This window comes from Poeciliopsis prolifica, unplaced genomic scaffold (genome assembly GCF_027474105.1).
Source record: "Poeciliopsis prolifica strain line A6 unplaced genomic scaffold, Auburn_PproV2 SCAFFOLD003, whole genome shotgun sequence".
NCBI lineage: Eukaryota > Metazoa > Chordata > Actinopteri > Cyprinodontiformes > Poeciliidae > Poeciliopsis > Poeciliopsis prolifica.
This window is the reverse complement of record NW_026562378.1, coordinates 12796428-12819530: the sequence shown is the minus strand read 5'-3', so window position 1 is coordinate 12819530 and position 23103 is coordinate 12796428. Positions and strand designations below refer to the sequence as shown.

The window sequence follows — 23103 nt, the reverse complement described above, 5'->3', positions numbered from 1 at the left end:
TTACTAATTGAGGCACTTTTAAAATGTATTTAATCCTACTGTCTACACACTTACCAAAGTGTCGACTGTTTAAGTTGAGTTTAGGTTTTATTTATTTAGTTTTTTACACCTATTTTGCATCAATATAGAGATTATTTATAGAAATACTAGGACTAGAGCAGACAGTCTGCCAAATTGCTCAGAAGTTGCCATTTTTTATCAGAATTGTGCAAGTTTCTGCTCACTTAGAGACCAGGTTTTCTTCTATTTCTCAAATGTACTTTATAAATTATATTTTAATGAAATGTTCATGATGCACTTGAAATTCACAACAATTTTTCCACACTGCACTCTCAGAATCAGTTTAAGTGTAAATGATTGACGTTGCTGTCAAGGAAAAACTTTTCACGTCGACCAATTTGAATTTCTTTCTTTCTTTTTTACTTTTAATTTTGACTCCTATGAGGACAGTTGGATAATTTAAAAACAGGTTGCATATACTCCAGATACTTCTCATCTTCATATTAGAAACAATGAGTGCTCTCCTTTCTGCTGCTCATTAATGAATTATGGATGTAGTCATATTTTATCAGGAAAGAAACGAGTCGAGGCTGATTTGAACATAGATTGCCTTTTTAATAAGTTCACATCATATTTAAGATCATTTTTTCAACATGAACTTGACAAACATGGATCACCTGGTCTCTACCAGTCAGTTAATAAATGAAAACGAAAACATACTACCTTATTAAAAATTCCAAAAAGTTCACAGTAGCAAAATAAAATAACTGAAATTGAGTTTAGTAAAAACATAATTTGATTACCGTATTGTTGTAGTTTGAAATCCAATTTAGAGAAAAAAGTTCAGTAAATAAACTTTAGTGAAAATTTGATACCTCTGGTAGATTTTGATTTGAAATGAGTTTTATTCCAACAGGAATTTTTACTGATAGGAGATGAGATGCTTATCTCTAAAAATATGAAGCTAAAAGTGATATCAATTTTGAAGACAGTAAATTGTTGTTTTATTTTTACATGTTTAAAAATGGATTGCAGTTTATTTCCTTCCTCTATAATGACGCATCACCAGTAACATTGTTGTTGGCCTTTAAGTGCCATTGAGACTAGTTTAACGATCTGATGTTTTCTGAACCTATAAAAGAACGCCCTTTGGTGTTTTAGCACTAAGAACCATGAAGACTCCTAAAGTACTGAGAAACTGAGTAAATACAATGCTGCATTGCTTTTAAGTGTTTTATATTTTCTGCGGTTAAAAACAAAATTGATAACAGTGAATTTGTCATTAGATGTACTGCAGGGAGGTATGATAGGAATTTATAAGATTAACAACTCATCACTCATTTTGATTTGGGTTTCTTTTGTGACTGTGTTGTAGACTCTACCTGTCTGAGTGTATGAAGTGTTAAGGATGAATGCTACCAGGAAAAGTGTCATGGGAGGACCCTGCTCCCCCATCACACTGGTTGTGTATGTGTGTGTATCTGGTCACAGACATGCATGAGCATGAACCTGCTCTAATGGAAACAGTAAGCACCAAGGAGTTTTAGATATGGAAAGCAGAACATTACACACCTCATTGAGTTCATTTTATTGCCAAGCAATGGCCCGCTGCAGTTTGTTTGCTTTCCACTTTTCCAAGACGGTGGCCAAAGTGTCTCCTTTTTTAGCTCTGCAGACGAGCCATAGAATAAGTGAGCTCCAGCAGATTTCCTTAAAGTGCTCTCTCAAATGTCACAAGCAGGCACTGGTGGATATAGGTTCTTTCAGATGTGCTCAGTATGCTTAATGAGGATTCTCAGTTTGTTTCCCTGCATGAACTGTACATATGAAAATATATTTTTTGTTTAATATTGAATTTTTTATTTACTTTGCTTTTGTTAATTCTTTTTCCAGGGAGCAGTTACTAAAAGCTAACTTTGAATCCCCTCCAATATCGCCAAAGACCCCAGCTTCCGCAATCAAATGCAAAACTCCCAGGGAGAACAGCCAGAGGTCCGGCAGTTCCATTTTAAGTCACTTTTTCCAAAAGAAGACCAGAACACCTCCCGGTAAAGAAACTCATCAGGATGTTCACCAGGGAGAAGTGCAGAGAACACCGAGCTGTAGAGCAAAGGGCTCTGACCTACATTCTGAAAAAGCTCAAATGTCAGCGGTGGTAAAGGAAGAACCGGTGGATGTGGAGGAACCGTCTGTCAAGGTTCTGATGTCCCTGAAACAGGAGGTCACGCCTTGTCTGACTACTGGGTTTGAGATGGCACATTCCTCATCACCATCAAAAGATGTAAAGCCTGTAATAAAAGGTGCAGCCATTTTAGCTTTGTGCTACTAGGAGTGTGTTGCCCTTTTAGCTGCTTTTTTTGCTCCCTTTCATGTCATTTTCTGCCTCTCTAACCACTGCATGAAATGAGAAAAAAAACAAGGACTAGAAAGGCACATTTAGAGCTGCAAAACAGCAACACATAATGATTCCATGCATAGCTCTGAGTACGAGAGAGGGGTTGCAGATCTTTAAACTTCCAGGAAATAAGATGATTACACTTTATATATTTTTTAAAAATATGTTCTGATCAGGCTTTTTCAGTTTCCTGTAGATTGTATTTTCTCTTCTCTTTTTCTCGTGAAGAACATAGTTTTAAATACAATAGAATATTTGACTTGAGTTTTAAGATTATTTGCATTTATGCATCAAAGCACAGTTAAAAACTGTGCATCAAGGTTTACTATGTTGGTAGATGTTTTTTTTTCTAAAAATGCAGGAAGCTCTCAGTCTTATTTTGTTTAATGCAGATTTGACCCAGTTAGACCCGTCCACCACTAATCAGTCAATCAGGGGGAGACAAGATGATCCAATCCTGATTTTTGACTGATTTGATTATTTCTTTTAAACAATCTTTCAGGTTTGAACCTGAAAGATTGTTTTACTTCAGATGATTTCATCAACCTATCTGAACTGGTTTTCTTGCCACATTGTTCTGATGTTAACTTTGCTGTTTAAGCTTTGCAGTGATGAGTCAAATTTAACATGATCATAAATAGTCCTGCACAGTTTTAGAAATGCAGGCATGGGATGAAAAGATAATGACCATTCAAAAGACATAGAAACTTTCCAAATATTGCAGTCATTTCATCTGCATGAGTGCAGTTCAGTGTGTTGTGCAGCTCCAAATATAAATTTTTATTTCTGCTATATTTCAGAAATTTCAGTCAAGCTAATTGTAGTTTTATTCTTTTAACTTTAGATGTGATGTATGAATTTTTATGAGTTATAAATTTTTAAGTGGTTGTATGCTTTTGCTAAGTGACAAATATAATGTTTTATATTTCAGGAGACATTTTATTTTTTACTGTTCCTCTGTAAGTATTACTGTTCTTATGACTTGTAGTTAATAATTAGAATCATTAATCATGGTTCTCAGGTGGTTATAAGTAATTTCACATATTAACCTTTTTGAATGAGTATGGTCAGCAATGCAGTTTGCTGTGACAACATAATAGGCTGGGACCAAGTTAAGATTCATTATTTATGCTCTGCAGTCAAATTAAGCTTGGCAGTAAGGAATCTAAATGATTAATTAGTGTTGAGTGTCGATTAAGATGCTAACAAAGCCTTCATCCTAACCTTTTTTTAAATTTTGTTTTTTAGTTGAGTGTCCTGTGTGCTCTGTTAGTGTGACACAGCACTTTATCAACAAACATCTGGACACGTGTCTTTCCAGCGGGGAAAAGAAGGAAAGCCTGAGGAGGTAAAGGAGTCAAGTTATTATTCTTTAATAATTTCATAAACTCACTGGTAGCAAAATGGATAGCAACTCCTTTTTGACTGCTGATGTCCTCTACCATTCTCACCACACTCTGTTCCGGGTCTATTCCAGTACCCCACTGTGATGCAGCCTGTCGGCAGGCTGCATCTGTAGAAGTTTGTCAATTCCTCATGTTGCTAAAATAATTATTAATTATAAAAAAAGTTACCGAAAACATTTATTCTTCCTTATTTTGAATTTGATTAAAATTCCTAAGCAAAAATATTGATGGAAACGGCAGAATTTTTTTGTTTAACATTAATAAAAAATGACAACCAAATTCTGTTGAAACAATGTACTTTTTAACAATACTTTTTAAGATTAATTGATTTTAGGACCTATTTTTGAATAACACTGCTTTATTTCTGTATTTACTTGAACTTGATATAAGTTGGATAACAAAATGACAAACCTAAAGCTAAGGTTACCTGACAGAAATGTGCTGTGTGCTTTAATGTGCTAAATCATGTTGCATTTTCTGCCTTATTAGTGACATTAAAGGTTGAAATTATGATCAATATGGAATGAAATAACAGTTTTGCCCCAGCTGCATTGGCCTCAAATGCACACTGACTGATTTTAAACTAATATCACCTGCCTGACTTTGGCAACAAATTACTCAAAACTTCTGGGCTCTCATTTTCATTCTTGCTGCAGTTCTGCTTTAAATTTCTTCTGTCCCTTTAGTGTCCGTCTTTGTACTGGGTGATGTTATGGTAAATGATTGTCTTATATTTGCAAACCGTCTGTGGCTGTAAAAAGCATTTAATGTCACAGACCTCATCTTGGCTGCAGACTGCATCAATATGCAGTGTGTGACTTTATAAAGTGATTGATCTTTTTTAAAGCTGCCCTTGAAACCATTTTGATTGTTGATTTGTAAAGCATCAATGTGCTTCGGTTAGTGAAGCAGTGTAGCCACTGCTTTATCATAATTAAGGGCAGGTGTCTTATTTATCTATAATCATTCCACAAAATAAGTTTAATGTATGTGGTGTATTTGATTAACCTTGCATTTTTATTGTTATGCTAATATCAGTAATTAACTTGATCATCCTAGAAAGAACCACATAATAACTTTATTCTTGTGGGTAATCTGTTCATTTGTCTCCTTCAGCTCTCAAGGCACAACCGTGCGTCCGATGGCAAAGCTAGTGTACAATCTCCTTTCAGTGCAGGATCTGAAGAGGAGGTTGAAGGACTGCCATCTGTCAATGCAGGGAACTCGGGACCAGCTGATCAAAAGACACAAAGAGTTTGTCTACTTGTACAACTCGCAGTGTGACTCCCTGAAGCCTAAATCAGGTGAGACAGCCTTGTCTTTATAAATACATCTGAAAACAGATAAGACACGTTGACATTTTTTGATATCAAATAATAAAATGTTTCACATTTTAGGAAAATTAGGACTATAGAAATAATTTATATTTGAAAAAATGGCAGAATGATGAGCAAGATTCTGTTTTTTTTTTTTTTTTTTGAAAGAACATAATATAAATATGCTTTAATGTCCCTCAGTGGGGAAATGTAGGTGTGCCAACAGCAAAGTGGAAGCCTGCAGATTCACAAAATCTAAAATATAAGAACAAAAATGATGAATAAATTTGCATTTACATTTTGTTGAGTCAGGTTGATTGGCAGCTTTGTTTGCAACACATCTTGTATGAGCTTGGAATCAGGAACTTTTAATTGGACATTCAAAAACATCAACTTTGTTGTCTATAAGTAACTTTGAAAACAATCTGGTGGCAAGCTTAGGCTCTGTGACCTTTTGGATGACCACTTTGTATCCAAGCCAATCCTCCTGACTGATGTCTGTAGATGCTGCTTCAGTATTTCCACATTTTCTTTTGTTATGATGCCATATATTTTGAGAAGTTTATCACTCTCTCCTGCAAAAAAGCTACATAGCATAATGCTGTCACCCCTATACTTTGCAACTGGGAAGGTATACTCATGCTGGCAACTTTCCCCCTTTGTTCTACAAATATTCAATGGTCATTATGGCCAAACAATGCAGTGTTGGTTTCATTAGACCACAGGAAATGTCTCCAAATAATAAAATCTTTGTCCTTAACTACAAACTGCAATTTGGCCTTTTTTCTGCTTCTGTTATGCTTTTGGATTAATAGCTTCTTCCTCACTGAGTTCTCTTTCAGCCCCTGTCAGTTCAGGTCTTATTTCACTGTGGATAATTACACTCCGGGCTCAGCCTGTGTTTTCACAGGGTCTTTTACTTTTATCTCTCTATCTCCTAATGAACAGTTTGATGACTCCACTTTCATATTTTGTCTATATTTGTATGTTATTGTTTGAACAGATCAACCTGGCACTACCAGGAATTTCTGGAATACTTGTATAAAACGGCAACATTTCTAAAGACATGGGAATGCACTTGGAAAAATATTGTTTAAAAACGAGAACTTTTTCTCTAGGGAGTCATTAATTGTTAAACTGATTGTTTTACTTAGCTGTATGTCTTATGTTTCAGTCATGAGCACCATTTCGTTTTTGTTTCTCTCCAATAAGTACTGAATAAAAATGAACAAAAACACACAAGTTTGATGTATTAAGCATTTCCTTGAGAGCTATGGCTTTTGTGGCTGAGCCTGGAGTGTAATTGTCCACACTGAAATAAGACCTGAACTGACAGGGTCTGAAAGGGAACTCGGTGAGGAAGAATTCATTCTGTGAAGGTGGTTATCAGCTCAGTAGGTCAACCTGAAGTCACTTTGTATATGTTTTTTTTTTCTTGCAAAAAATGTGCAAATAGAATCAGAGGACTAACCACAGTAAGGCAGGAACAAAGGATGGCTGTAATTAAAAAAAAGAGAAACAGTAATTGAATATATTAATGTGGTTATGAATATCAATTAAATTAGCAGACCATGAAAGTTCCTGCCATTTGCAAGAATTCCAGCTGTTACGAATTCTTTTTGCATTAATTAACCTACAAAGATAAAATGGATTCACTTCAATAGGTTGTTATACTGCATTCCAGACTTGGTGTAGCAGTTTGAGGGTACTATGGTATGTATTGTGATCAGACATTCTTCTCAGAGGATGAGATCATTTCATAGGTAGTCATTTTTAATTCAGAGATGTAGTTGACATTAATTTATAGCCTTCGTCTAACAGGAGCATTCTGGAGTAATTTATCTCTAAGCTCAGTATCATTTATTCTGAGATTTCTCTAAAACGTTTTCTGCTCACAGTTGGACATAAGGGTGTTGCCTGTTGAGGAGGAGAAAAAGATGAGACACCGGTCATGCTTCTTGTTTACATTTTTATTTTCTCAGAGCATTGATTGGTTGAGAGACAGTGCATTCTTGGTTTAAATGTGGTATGCATGCCACACCTTTCAGATGCTTTATAACAGAAAAACCTTCTCTTGCTACTTCAGATTTTTTTTCTTTGAGTCTATTTAATAAAATTGTGAAGTTTATTTCTGTTGTTGTAACAAAGTTGAATACAAGTTATTTTGCAAGGCATTACTCCCACTGGATGTTTCTTTTGTTTGGATTTTATAATACTGCTGATTCAAAGATTTCTTTCTATGCTGTTAACAGTTGAAGAGATTGCTAGAGAGGTGGAGGCCAATGAGAAGATGAGAAGTCAGATGCAGGAGAAGACTAAACCTGTAAGTATTTATTTACCAAAGACAGCTGAAGATATATTAATTTTGATGGTTTTTGTACTTTTTTCATAAGAGTTGCTGATTTTAGCTGTAAAGGTAATTTAATATTTTTATGACTGAAAAAAACATGGCATTTTAGTTGCAAATTCATAATGTGTGAAACATTTATTTGTTCCAATTTCAGAAAAAAACTTAGAAGTTATAGTTAAAAAAAGTTTACTGTTACTGACAATTTAACAAAGACTTTGCCTGTCACTTTGTTTTCATAAACGTTCCTTTCACCTTATTGATTTGCAGGTCATGGTTTTCACAAAGAATCAGTCTGAGGAAGAGATTGAGGAGATGCATTCAAATTATAGTAAGTGCTGTTTCTTTCTGTCTGTTGTGATGTTTTTTTCTAGTTTTACATCCAAGTAGTTTATTTTAAACTCAAGATTATAAATACTGCTTCACCCACTTACATAAGCCTATTGCATCCTTTTCTATTACCAGCTGTGGAGTTTACCCTCCACTTCTATCTCGCAGGAGGCTATGAACTATGAATGTGAATGGTATAAGTGACCTGCAGGCTGTCGTGTGCGACAGTTCCTGATAAGCAGGTCTTTCTGAGATATTTAGTGTGAGAGTGAGCTGCCAGCAGTGACGTAAATCAACCAGTTTTGTCTTTTTGTTTTCATTTTGTTGTCTTCAAACGCCATGAGAAACGCTGCAGCCTTTAGGTGATTCTATAAAGACAAAGTGACTCAAGAAATGGTGGAGAATAAACAGGTAGCTGTGAGAAAGCCTTGAGGGATGTAGGTTTTACACTCTCAGTCAGTCTTGTTCAAAAAGTGTGGGGACAGTGTGAACCAGACTTTCATCAATCAGTGGTTTTGTGCCAGATGTGCAGTCTTCAAAGTTATTGAAATATTTGACCTGTAAGTTTAAGAGGATTCTGGGTTTCTTTTAACAAAGTTTGCAATCAGTAACATTAAGAAAAGTACAGGGACACCTGTACTTGTGTTTTTCTTAATTTAGGCCTTACTTTTATTATATTTACACAGTTTTTCTTGATGACATCAACTTTCTGTCTGCAAAGGACAAGTAGCGTTACCAACTCATTTGACTTGGGTTGGAAAACCCTATTACATATTGGCATAGACGAGACTCTTGACTTATCTAGAGATCTGGATTACACCTCAGACAGTACAAATATTTTGTGAATCAATTTGAATAAAGGCTAGTAAAAACACTTTCATTAGAAATACAAATAAATAATTCCATATATTGCCCCAACTGTCCTTATGATAAATATTCTACTTGCACCAAGTCTTTAACATTAGTTCTCCAACTTTTTTGGTTGGGCCTAAGGACAGTTTTTTTCCAGGCCCGCCAATAAACAACAAAAACGTTTTACAGAAAAAAGGGGGAGGAAATCAGTACTGAGCATTACGGTTTTCATTTGAAAGTGCCTCTATTTCTGCATAAAATAAAACTATCTGAAAAATTTGGGGGATTAATGAAGAACTTAACTAAATTGGCATGTCTGAAACACTGTCAGTAATCTTGAAAAGATAAGTTTTATTTTTGAAAATAAGATACTGTTTTAAAATTATTCTCTTTGAAATGAAGAAGCAAACGAGCCTCAACATATTAAAAACTAGAGGCAAAAAATGTATTGTATTTTAAAAACATTACAATTAATGTAATTTATTTGTGCAAAAAAAACCAATGACACCCATGATTTCACTACATTAAAAGAAAAACCCTCTACATTTATGAAGAAGTTTGATTCTTTTTATAGATTTATCTGATCTTTGTTTATTTTTTATGACTGACTACGTTTAACAGCAGATATTATCCTTGTAGCTCTTTTGTTTCCTTTTTATCCTCTTTCTGTGTATTCATGACATTTATACCGCATCACACAGTGATACACTGTGATCGTTACACAGAAAGACCATGTACCTGAGCCCTTTCATGAGAGATGGCAATGTTTGCTCCAAAACTGTCAACAAAATAAACTCCTCCTGTGCTGTGGCTGGACAAAGGCTCTACTAGGTACTTGAGCTTGTCCAGGTAGTGCCTGTCACCGTGGAAATACTAATTTGGTGAATGTATATTTCAAAAACAAATCCGGGTTGACACATTTGAAGAAGAAATCAGAGGAAATACGCTAAGTAAATATCCAGTAGGCTTGTTTACTCCTCTTATTATGAACCTACTCTGAGAATCACAGGACTAAACATTCTTTTTAAAACTTGGATATTAACCGTCTCATGGCTCAAGTGTCAAAATGATCTGAGATTCAATTTTAGTCACTTCAATTACACTCTCCTTTTTGTGTTTTTATTTTATTTTTGAGTGATATTCAGACTTTCTACGTTGAGAATTATCAAAAATTCATCATAAAATGTCATGTTCATCTTATTTGTATATTTCTTATACTATTTTGGTTGCAAGCTGTTTGTTACCAGGGCACAGCACTGGGGTAAAGTGGTATAGTCAATATCGAATCGCTCTTTGACAGTTCCCTGAAGTCTAAGCTTTTATAAGTGTCAGCGCCTGCCTCATCCATTGTAGTACAAAAGATTCACAGAATCAGCAGGGTGCTGTTTTATGTGGAATGAAGTGCTGCATATTAATACAACAGAGATGTATGCTGTTCCTTTGAATACGTGCTTGTTCATAATATAAAATCATTTCACGTCTGAGACAGGCCCATTGTAACACAACCATATCCAAACTTTTAATCAGTGTAGAAAGCCTCTGTCTGGAGCGATACCCTTATCAGTGCAGTACCAAATTCTGTGCAGATGAATAGGTATTATTTGACATCTAGATATGATGAAATAGAAAGTGTGTTTCCTACTTTTTAGTGACCATGGATGTCAAGATAACTGGCTTAACCCACATGTAATGACATATTTTTTTAGTATCAGAGGACATAATCCTAATCACAATTCAAGTCATGTTGACATAGTTGGATAAAGAGCTTGTTGAAAATAACTTCATACAGCTAACTTTAAAAGTGTTTGAGAAATGGATGTGACTCACAGGAGGTGGGTTCTATTTATAGCTGCTCTGGTTTGATAACCTCTTGATTTATCAGAGGAGGCTGTGGATGAGTCACTCTACTGGCATGGGGAACAGTGAGTGAGCAAATATGAATGTGGAAGGAGCATATACTCATGCAAACACAAAATCCTTCAGGACTTTGTAGACTTTTTCAGTGTGACCTGCTTATTTTTGAATTTTTTTGACATTGGTTTCAAGTGAAATGATTTTACAACACAAAACAAATATAAACAGCAAGAAGTATGCTGTTTGAGATTGTTTTATGGAAACTGTAAAAAAATTCATCATGGCTGTGAGTTCTTTTAACTGGATGATGCTTCCAAGTAATACAGCATTGTTTTGAGGCCGGCAAATTCTCCAAATTTAAATCTGGCATGTGCTGGATAAATAGACAAAATTCATGGATTTATGCGTATTAACTTTCAAGACTTGAAATGATCATCTGTTAACATCTTGGTGTTGGATACCAATGCACACCTTCGTGGGTCTATTTTTTTTGACTGATCATAGTTGTTTTGGCAGCACCTGGGCACAAAGACACCATTGTCCCAGTAAATTATTTCATCCAGTAACTGTTCTGTAAGGATGATGTGTTGCTAATTGGCATGCTTCCCTGCATATCACAGCCAGCAGTCGTCATTTGATCAACTTTCCACGACTAATTCTAGCTAGAAAAGAGACCAACAGCTGCTGTTTTTAGACTTTCCTGTCACATCAGATGTCAGTGTTGATGAGTTTCCAAAGCCTGCATTGGAAGGTCAGAAAGTACATGTCAAAAAAATTAAGAATGAGACTTATAAATGCTTACGTGGTTTAGACAGCTGCAGTATTTCCCTTTTACCCTAGCTGCCACGTAGTCTACTATGATAGACCAGAGAGATGTAGTCTGTTCATAGAAATGCTGCTGTATCACTTTATAACTTCTGAAATGAGAAAATACAAATCTGTTTATTCTAATTTATTTAAACATTAGCTCATTTAACAGCAATAAATCACAAAAGATCCAAGAGAGTAAAAAAATGCAGTGGTCAAATTTGATATAATTTAACTTGAATGAGCATTATATGGATCCTGGTTTGGCTCCTGCAGACAGACTCAGGATTCTCCAGCAGAGGAAATCATGACACTTCCCAGCCAGTGAGGCCCTAATCTTATAGTGTCGTTGTTTTGCCCCAGGGTCTTTTCCTGGTGAAACATGACTGGAATAACTTATTTGGAAAGCATCACAGAAGCATCTTTGACAGATGCCTGTATAGCATCAATTGCCTTAATTCTCCATTTGGAGAAGTTGTTTTCCCTACACCATGAAAAAGTACGCATTACAACACTATTTACAGCGTTTTGAAAGAGTATTTTCCACATTACATATTTACTCTGCTTTTGTCATACTTAAATGTTTCAAATCATGAAACAATTTTTATATTCGACAAAGATAATAGGTAAAAAACAGAAAGTGGCTTTTAAATGAGAATTTTATTTATTAGAACAAAAGCGAACCACCAATATGAGTCCCCATATATATTACTCTGCATTCGTTTAAGTTTTTCTGTTGTCTGCTATGATGTATTATTTTCTTTAACCCACGTGGCTACCACTTCAGTTATTGAAAAACATTACGTTTATAGCACTGACGCACACATGTATCTCTATAGCTCTTTAATATATCCTTTGTCCACAGGAAAGCAGCACAGTGGTGACTTCTTCCGGCTAATTGCACAGGTCCGAGGCCGACTGCAGAGCACCAGGCAAGCCCATATGAAGCAGGAAGTGAAGGTGGACAAAGAGACCCAAGCTTCACATTCTTCTGGTATTACAACAGTGATAATTATTGGTCATATCAACTGTCAGCAACAGTTGGCTTATTAATTACAAAAACAGACAAGCAATGGAAAACACAAGTGCAGGCTCTTAAATAATAAAGCACTGTTCACAACACAACAACAGGATTTTACTGGGTCTTAAACAGCTCAAACTCCAGATTCTTATTATAATTCATGGTCTGGAAATGTGCTGGCAGCAGAAATTTGGTACATAAGTTCTAGCTCAGAACAACCTTTTATTCAGTCTTTCTTAGAAATCCACTATTGAGAACCGTCCACCTGTTCTCACTTATCCTGTACCAGCTGCTTTTTGAGAATGCTTGAATAGTAAAGTTGGTCTTAATAAACGCAGACTTGCTAAAACTTATTGCTAATGGATATAAAGAAAAAATAATATTCAAGCACAAATACAGTTGACTCGCATGCCAGATCAGAAATCTCCATATGTTCTGTGAACAACTTTACTTGGTGAAACCCTGGATAAATAAGTCAACATTAAAACTGACCTTTTTGTTGCCAAAAAACATATTTTTAGGTACATATTTACATACCTGAAAATGTGTAATGAAAGTGTATTTTCTTGTATTCTGTGCAGTTCATGTTGGAGAAATAAACCGTTCTGTAGTGATAAAGGTTGAAGATGAAGAAAATGATGAAGATTCGTTTGCAAGTGGAATGGAGTTGCCATCCAGCCCCAGCTTTAGTGACGTGTCCATCAGCAGGTGAGAAATCATTTAAGTTTTATGCATTTTGATAACCTAACTTGACTTAACTGTTTCCATTATGGTATATGGTTCTCATGGTTTGATGAGTCTAAACAAAATTAGCATTGTTTCAGGGCATTTTGTTATAGAAACAAAATAAACACATTTCATGACATATTCCATAATCACATTACTTTTATTTAAAAACAGAAATACTAAAATATATAAATCAAATTAATTATAATTACTGCTCTTATAAGAACTGTAGTATTTAAGTAGAATTATTTACGTACACACTAGTACTTTACAGACACATTATTAAAAGTAAAAAAAATCAAGTCTAGTTTGTGTGGAACTATTTCCACTTAAAGCGTTGAACTGTAAGATTAACAGTAAATCTTGTTTATTTATGTTTATCAGCCACTTTACAGTTAATTTAAGGCAAATCAAGATGTACAGACAAGTTGTAGACGTCTGAACCAGTTAGGTCTATCTTTTCTAATCAGCAATGCAAAGTGCTACAGTGAAGCAATGCAATTATTTCATCTTAGCTCAATTATTGCTCAGAAGGTAATCACAATAATCAAAGATAATTAAAGTCCCAAATTACAGACCAAATCAGCATGTACCAAGCTATTCAACTAATACTTATTGCTTCTTGTTTCAACTAAGTGCTGCAGCAATTAAACAAATCTGCTATTTAAAGTTTACCTTAGATGTCCTTAAATTGCATTGAGATTTATTTATAAAACACTTTCTGCTACCGTAAGGAGAAATGTTCTGTGCAGAATACATAACAAAAATTACATGTAATTACATATAGCAAGATATGCTATATGTAATTACTAATATCTAATATTGTGATGCAATATAAACAAACTAAAGTCTAGATCTCATTGGTTGTCAAAAGCCAAGGCAAAGCAATGAGTTTTAAGAAGTGATTTAAAAACAGTGATTTATTCTACCTGATGTGCACCAGTAAATCATTCCTCATTTTAGGACCAGTCACAGTAAAAGCACACACCTCTCCGCCAGAATGCTCTCAGGAACAGCTGACCTGAGCGAGCAAGTTGCGACACCATGACATAGGATAGATAATCAGCCCGTGAATGACTGAATGGAGTGTGAAGTTCTTTGGGATCCCTACAAGTACAGGCCATTTGCCGTTAATATAATGGTGCGGGAGCACCTTGGATAGGGAGGAAGGGGCGAGACCATGTATAGCTATAAAAAGAAATAAATAAACTGCAGTGGTTAAATCTAAAAGGACATGTTCCGTTAAAAGAATTAAAATTCCCTGAGGATTTAAACCTATTATGATGAAGAACGGATTAATGTAAGCTCAAAGAGCAGAGCTGGAAAATACTCTTCAAAATAATAGTCCATCATATTATTGTTTGAGCCATACATTTTAGTCGGTTTTACAATCATATTGACCCCAGACCAATAAAAGATTGATTTGGGCTTTCAAAAAAAATGTTTTGCTACTTTTCAACAACAACAAAAAAAAAGGTCGATATATTAATAGTAGGTTCCCAATTATCAAAGGAACTAAACCAGTCATGAATAAGGGATTATGTTGGCATTTCAGACAAATCTTTTAAATAGTTTTCAGAATAAAAGCCAGAATCTGCCGTTGAGCAGATGAGAGTCTGACTTCAAAATTAAAGTCTTTCTCCATAATGGGTTAAATTATTAATGAATTTTGTTCAAAATATAATCATCACATAGACATATTCTGTCATGAAACATAATATTGTTAGTGAAATGACAAACACTTTTTCTGCTTAAAACTAGACAACACTAGAGCTGATTAATAATGGAGAAAATATGCAAAAGTATTGGTGAATGTAACAATAACTATATGGTTTGACAATAAATCTATGGTTTGAGATAATTAAGTATTCATAATGTTATCTGCTTTAAGTTCATAGCAAACTTTGGTGATGATGATTAATTTGTTCAGTTATTGGAAATGAACAAAACAATATATTTTCATCTCAAAAAGATCTGATTGAAAAAGTTGCTTCTCCCTGACATCTGCTGTTGTGGTGATGAAACTACTCTGTTGTAGTTTCTTTATGACTTGACCACTTTCACATCTCTTTGTCATGTAAAACATTTTATTCTACATTTAGCAGTAAGTGCCACTAATTATATTAATGGCAAAATATAGAGAGCCTAAGTGAAGACCACACTTAGTACAGTCCTGGAAGTTCTTTGAGATTAGTATGTTGTAGAGTGTTATAGTAACAATGATAAATTTGTGATATGTCTAATTAAGACAGTCTAGTCCTTAGCCACATCAGCTGTGCTGTCGGCAAAGGACAGCTGATGGAGCATTAACACAATACTTGGCTGACTTTGGAGATTTGTGTGTGATGGAACAAAATCACCCTTAAGAGTCGATTAGAACAAGGGTATGACGAGGTTTTCCTTTTCATACCACTTCAAGATCTTTCTGACATTTTGCACAGACTGTGGGTAATATGGCGTTGCCTGTGATGAATAGGTCAATTGGATATGTCAGACCCTCAGTGGGGGGACAAAAACCCAACTGGCTGTAAAAGATTTGCCTTTAGAGTTATTTAGGTGGAAGTCGGATCATTATTTTTTCAGTTTAAAGCTGGTAAATTAAATCATATTGTTCTCTGTCTCTCTTTCCTCTTTCTCCCTTTCCAGTTCTATTTCAGACATTTTCGGTCCAGAATCTTCCATAAACAATGAGTAAGTGGCTTCTTTAGCTATTCATCTTTCTTTAATAAATGTAGACATGTTTCAATAGGATAGTTGCTGAAAAACGCTTGTTGCTGCCTGTGACTTTGCTTTCAGTCTAGCATTTGGTGAACATGAATGTTGGAACAGAATGTCACCTAAAACAAGCTCCTTCGCTTCACAGAAAGCAAAAGCAATGCCTCAACATTGATTGCTGCAACTTGTGGATGTTTCGGAATCTTTCTGCTCATAGAAACAAATTATGTATTAAATTAAAATTAATCTGCAAATAATTTTTTTTAAACCAAATCCATGTCAACCTTGTGGTAATAATACATTAAGTCTGATTTACTTTTTCTTCTGGAAAAAAAAAAAAGTTCAACATCTAAATAATGCTACTGTTTTAGAAAATAGGTAAGTCTGTTCATTTTCACATTTTTCACATTGAGTTCTTGAAATTTTGCTTTATATGTAAACTTGTTTTTTTTTTTTTGCTTATTGCATAAAATGAAAGCCTACAGGTTTTTACTATTCATATACAAAACAGGATAAATGTCTGTCTTGTTTGCTACTCAGCATGGAGATTGTCACATTTTTGAAAAGTTGCATGTGTCGGTCTCCTTACATGTGAGACAGTAGTCGAGTTTCTATTTACACCATGGAATTTTCAGTTGTATAGTTGAAAGCTACAGATTTTCTTCAGAGTATTATTAACGTGTTTGTTAGGATAGACACTTTAATTCAAATGTGAAGTGAATTCTCTGAGTATGCACATCTCCATCTTGTCAGTTATATCAAATGTTCTGCAATAAATTAAATCTTTGTGCTTTTGATTTAAATTAGCATGCATTTCTTGGTTCTGTAGTTGCAGAAAATGGTTTAAAACAACATACATAAAATTCAGATTTTTGACTCAGAGACTTAGAAAAATGCTTTTCCAACCAGAATAGAGGACAAGAAACTGAGTTTCTTCAGTTTCTGTTCCTGTCGAGGACCTTTGATTTCCTTTTTTCTTTGTTATTATTATTATTATTATTATTATTATTATTATTATTGCATGAACCCAATAAAGTTTTTCTGTAACTTGCTTATCTCCATTCACAATGTCTTTAAGATTTAGACTTTACTTTTTATATTGGTATCTTGACACCCCTTTGGTGTGGGTGTCCCATGGCTTAGGACCCCAGTTTGAACAGAATGGGATCTTGAACTCTCTGAAGTACTGAAAAGCAGCTATTTTGTCCTCTGCCTGAAAACTAAAACTTACTTTTTGGTGTGTCTTCAAACAGGATAATAATGCAAAAATGTGTACAAAAGCGGCACATCATTGTTTCACCATTCATAAAAATGCACCTTTTACCAATTTTCAGTGTGCAATAGTTTCTGCACTAAAAAAATTTTTTTTGAAAGGATGCCAATAAATTAGCTTAATTGAAATATATTCTAGTATAATTTGGGGAGCTAAATCACCGAGTTCAACAGTAGGAAATTAATGCTGTTTACCTTTATGAATATGGTCCATAATGAATATGGTGGCATGATTGAGCAGAAATCATCTGCATTTTACTGATCATAATAAAATCCACATAACATGTTTTTCTTATATGCAGTGAACCCAAAATACTTGATTTAATGCCACTTAAGTGAACAGGGAAATATGTATAACCTTTATCATTTCTTAGTGTTTTTTTCCACTAAAAAATCTTATTAGACTCGAGGCAAGTGTGAAACACACCCTGATGCCATAAGTAATCTTCCTGGGTCATGTTTTCTTTTTTTCTTTTATTTTATTTTGGCTTTTTAGTATCAGGCTGTTCTGTCCAAGGTGACCTGACAAAGGGAGATTGAAAACCCTGCCCAGCAGCAAGAAACCACGAGTCAAGTCTGCTTTCGCTATCTAAAGCTACCTTGTGGTTTTTTCAGTAGCTCCAGTCATTGAATGCATGTTGTCCCTTTGCAGCCCAACTGATTTGTGGCAGAGTCTTGCAGAGTTGAAAGCTTTCTAGATCCCAAGCGTCCCATTCAGATTCCTTGTGCTTCACCTCCCCAACACTGCAACCTGACGAGTCATGCCTGTAAACAGATTGTGGGAAAATAGTGGACAGGTTTTCGGTCTCCATATTCATCTTCTTGTGACTGCCATTTTTTAAAACATTATTTCATTCCTTTATCCACGTTAAATAATTTGTTATATTAATGATGCATGTTAAAAAGTCATACATCTTCAAGGTCAAATAATCACCAAGCTTTCTTCTGACTGACAGCTCTGTTTATTCTTTTCAATACATTTATATGTGTTTTTTATCATTTATATTCCTGCTAGCCTGCTGTCATTTCAATCAAACGATTTTGACAAGCAATAAGACCGTCACACATCTCCTCACCCCCAAAGGACACAAATAAATAACTGCACCTACCTGGAGCTCATTCGCTTGCGAACCACGATCAAGGACACTGATTCATATCCTCGTATTAGCGAGGCGGTGTTGTTTTCAGTGCACACACATGGTTCTGTCACGTCTTCCTCTGGGTTGGTTGTGCTGCTATTTAAAACTTATCTAAAATGAAGTGGGTAAAACACAAAGAGGACAAAGACGTTTTGAAATCTGACTTTTATTTTCTACATTTTCCGACCAATGTTGAGATAGAAAAGCTGTTTTTTAGATTTTAAGTTTGTTTCAACGAGCTCCCATTAAATATATGACCAGTATGCATTCATAATTGACCAGAACTGTGGGTCTTAGAATGCTACATCAGTTTTATAGACTCATGATTTAAAGAGTGCTTTTGAAACCATCCGGAGAAGGAATTTTCTTTTTATGAAATACAGCTTTAGCTCTGTTCTCTGCCTTTAACCCACCAGTAATGCTCCCCACTTGGATGCCTAACCAAACTTTTACCACTAACACCTGGTGTTCTGATGAAAATTCCTTAACTGGAATTGTTTTTCCCATCTAGACAACTGAAAGAAAAGGGTTTAAATACATTATATAAGGTTGAAGGGTTCTGTATACATTTATAATATCAGCTGCACACCCCTCATGTGCAGCTGAAACTGATTCAACGAATGAAATACTGCTTTTATGGGTCCCTTTTGGTTTTCTAAGCCATGTTATCTGAAGATTTCTTTTAAGAAAAGATTGGTGAAAGTCAAGATTGAGCTAGTAATGGATCTATAACTTGACAGCCACTGGGCTTTGGCGCCCGCTGGGGGCACTCATTGCATGGCCTTGGTAAGGAAATCAGAAAAACTTTTATTTAAAGGCATTGTATGCCAAGTTCATGTGTCTTCTGAGAATAGAATTTGATTGAACAGTTAAAAGTGTATAAGCAAGTTAAGAAAATAACTCTTAAGATTTCCTCACAGTGTATAAATTATGCCACTGAAAAATAGTTTTATTCTAATGAAATCCCTAATTTATTTTATTTTAGAAAAAAAATATGAAGCTTGGTTGTTTTAAGATTCCTAATGTCATAAACTTCACTTCTCTATGTAATCATAAGCAGTTTTATGGCTTGATTAGTTTGTCTATGGAAAAACCTTACATTTACTGACAAAATTGTTATTCCATTATGGAAATTTTATTTTATCATCTCTATAATGTGTTAAGTAATAACTCATTGTTGGATGAACATTGCCTTTTGGGCTCGGGGAGTCAAAGGGTCCAGTTTGACAAGAACAAGATGTGTTCTTTGTATTCTGACACCTTTATTTGAAAACCAACTTTAACTTCTTGACATTAGGCACTTTGAATCAAATCAAAGTATCCAATTCATTGGACCCATTTCTGCGGTTGCTCAGAAATCTGAGTAATAGCAGCTCATCTTGTGAATTGCAGTAGATCAGTCTTCACTGCTTCATGTGTATTGATCAGTCTGTCACTAGTTTACCACAAGCCCTTTCTTGGACTACTTTTCAAATATTTCACCCACCACTGACCTTGAACACCCCAAAAGTGCTGTCACTTTGGAGATGCTCTGACTTTTAGTAACCAATCACAAATTGTCCCTCGTTAGATTCACTCATCCCATTATGTTTGCCCATTTTCACTTCTTACAGATAAACATTAAGGACATAAGGTTCACTTGCTACTTAATATTTGAAGCTCATTAAGAAATGCAATGACTGAGGTGTTATGTTATGCATGATCCAAAAATTAACTGAGATCTACTGTAATTCCGCTGCAAAGAGCCTATGATAGCATTTCTTGATTACTTGCTACACCATGCAAACGCTCCTTCTATAGGGATGAAGGTTCACTCACCATTGTATGCAGAATTCTTGAAATGGGTCAAATGGAAGGATCATTGGATCCACTTAACGATTATTTTGGGTAATTATTTAATCACTCTAGAGCAATGATTTTGAACTGATAGGTTCAGGAACCACAATCATGTCCGCCATCATGTCTTGCTGAAAAGCACTGTCCTAAGTCAAGAGAGTATTTTTTACTTCAGTCGCCTGAACTGAGAGTAGTTTATCTCTGAACTACTAATAATTAAAACTGTGGCTCATGGCAAAAATTTAGTTACTGTCCCTTAATGAAGTAACATGTAGTAACATTTACACCTTCAGACAAAAATAATTGCATTACAAGCAACAGTGGTGCATTAAAAGCCACAGAGAATTACCACATATGTTATATAACATCATAATCCAAAAAACAAAAAAAATATGTTCAGGGTTAGGCCCAGGTCAAGCATGTGAAGCAGTTCAAAAAAGGTGAAAATATGAGGAAACATAACAGAGTTGTCTGTTGTTGAAGAAAACTTAATTTTTATGTCTTTTGTAGCCGAGTCATTTGTTGAACAGGTTTTCCATATTCCTTTATTTCTCCGGCAGTCAAATAGTCTGCAAAATCTCTGCTATATTTGATCGAAGTAAATGAGCTTTTAGCGTTAATTAACTAAATGAACATAAGGGAAACTTAAGGAAAAACCTTTATTTGTCTTCCACTTCCCCATCCACTTTGCATCCTAATTATGCTGATATGCTTGTTTAACCTAAACTATTGAAATCGTAATGATAAAAATAATCGTCTGCAGAGAAAAAATGATTCTCTGAAGTGATAAAAACACGAGAAAAGCAAGTGACAGATTTAGAAAGTCTGTTATTGCCTTTTTTATCTAGTTAACTTAAATCACAGCCATTTTATTTTCTTCACATTTCTTTCACATTTCAACTTTCTGTTGGTTATTTACCTTGAGCCCCAAGTAAAACACATACAATTTTGTGATACTGTATATCATTTCACTTTTGTCTTTTTCAAATAAAATAACTTGACCCTCTCGGATTGTGTTCTTTCACAGAGACACAGAGACGTCTTCAGCAAAGAAGCGACCTTCGAACTCCAGAGGCACAGACACAGAAATGTCACTCCATACGGGAAAACGACAGCGTAAAACATGAAGGGTCGGGCCAAGATGCAGTGTTAGTGAAATTCTCATTCATTTGAAAGGATTAGCACATTTCAAAGATTTAATGTTATAATTTACTTTGTAATTACTTTGAAATAAATTCTATCGCATTTTATCATATTTTGTTATCATGTATTCAGTATTGAGGTAATACTTGTATTTCACTGTTTATTCAAAACGAGAACTGTGGAAACAGAACTTGAAGTGGAAGTACGTTTTACGTGCTGCGGGTTTAGTTTGTTGTTTCAAATCGACTTCGCACTGGTTAAAGATTAGACTTTTAAGATGTTTCTGCTCCCAACTGTTTTTCCTCTGAAAAAAAAATTCTGGTGAAGTTTTTTTCCACTGAAGTTGTCTTTTTCTTCTCCCATTTAATCCATAGTTTATACCACTGTAAATTGCAGCCTAAACCCAAATAAAACTGAAGGAACACTAAGTATTTTTCCAAAAGGCACGTTTCCATTTTTTTTCTTGCATTGAATTGCTGAATGTCAGTCTGATTGCTAATCTTTGACCTCCGTCTTCTGGGTCTCCCACATGTTTTTAAAACTCCACAGAGGAGCTGTGCCGAACTCTATTTCAATGCCATTTGCAATTTGAATGTTTACAGCAAATCTGCACCTTTTGAAATTGATTGTTTTTATTGAACGGGAAGAAACTAGGGTTAGTTTAATTTAATAAACGCAACGCTTGTGGAAACCCCAAGTTGGGACAAGGCAGAGTGTAAACACTTAAGCGGAGGGAGTGTTTATGAATGCGTGCACAGGAGATTTGGCAGGAAATCTTCTGGGAGCCGACCCTGATTGAAAACAGAGCTAGCCTGCAGTCAGGCATATGGCCGATCAGACTGCTGTGATTCTAATCAGATAAAGCAAACACAAAAATTTCTGTGGACTCTTAATATGAACAAGGAACACACTCCTCATTCCTATTGCTAGTGAGTCGTTTCTTCCTGCCCTATGGAACATTTTGTCTTTGTGGTTTTAAGCCGCACTGTAACTCTTCAGTCAAATGCACAAGACGAGACTAAATTGCTTTTGATAAAGGTTCGATTTGACCAGCTGTGAAGCAGGAGGAGATCTCATCAATCCAACATGGCTCACTGTTTGGGAGAGATCCATATAGTGCATCTGTGTCAAAGTCACCTTATCTGTCTGCGTCTGGGTGGTATTGGTGAAGAGGACATCTTATCGCTCGTCCAACGAAAGTCTCATAAATCTCTGGTCCACAATATCTAAACATACTGTACATTATATTCACTCAAGCTTCAGCTTTTCGTGAGAACCTTGACCCCCTTCATAACTTTCAAAGAAAGGTGACCAATCTTTGTCTTGGTGAGGATTCAGTGTGATTCGGGAGATCATTAATCCTCAGAGAAGTGTTCTTTCACTCATCTGCAAGATCTTTCTTTAAGCTCAAGCTGTAAACAGAGGTGAGAAATAAGTGGATGCCCCCTTTTTTTTTCTTTTTTCTTGTCACACTTAAGAATGTAAGATCCTCAAACAAATCTAAACACCAGACAAAGATGACACAAGTTCATACAAAATCCATTGTTTAAATTAAGTTATTTATTATGAAGGGGTAAAATCCAAATCTATATGGAACTGTCAGGAAAAAGCATGTGCCCATAACCTGGGAACTGGTTAAGCTACACCTTAAAGTAACAACCGCCATCAAGCCTTTGAGAGAATCAATCAAGTTAATTAGTATCACACATTTCAGCAAAAAAAAGTTCACTGTTTTATATCATGAAAACATCATAAACACCTGATTGTTTATGAAAACCAGTAACAGACATTCAGTCAAGTGCCACTGCTAAAATTGTCAATTCACATCAAATATGTTGGTCAATGTTCCATTTATTATGATTCAAAAGTGACTAAACCGATGGGTTTTTAATCTTGATTTATAGGAACTCAGTGACAACTGATCAATTAGTTTTTTACAGTTTT

General features: G+C 35.2%; 1 protein-coding gene across 1 annotated transcript in view; it reads left to right on the top strand.

Moving 5' to 3' along the window:
* Positions 1 to 21588, top strand: part of rad18 (RAD18 E3 ubiquitin protein ligase) — a 28914-nt gene extending 7326 nt beyond the window's left edge. Inside the window, exons 5-13 of the mRNA XM_055025349.1 lie at positions 1894 to 2300; positions 3644 to 3743; positions 4918 to 5105; positions 7370 to 7440; positions 7735 to 7795; positions 12173 to 12301; positions 12910 to 13036; positions 15701 to 15745; positions 21044 to 21588. Coding sequence (XP_054881324.1) covers positions 1894 to 2300; positions 3644 to 3743; positions 4918 to 5105; positions 7370 to 7440; positions 7735 to 7795; positions 12173 to 12301; positions 12910 to 13036; positions 15701 to 15745; positions 21044 to 21143 — 1228 coding nt within the window. The 3' untranslated portion in view covers positions 21144 to 21588. The remainder of the gene's footprint in view (positions 1 to 1893; positions 2301 to 3643; positions 3744 to 4917; positions 5106 to 7369; positions 7441 to 7734; positions 7796 to 12172; positions 12302 to 12909; positions 13037 to 15700; positions 15746 to 21043) is intronic.
* Positions 21589 to 23103: the final 1515 nt, after the last annotated feature.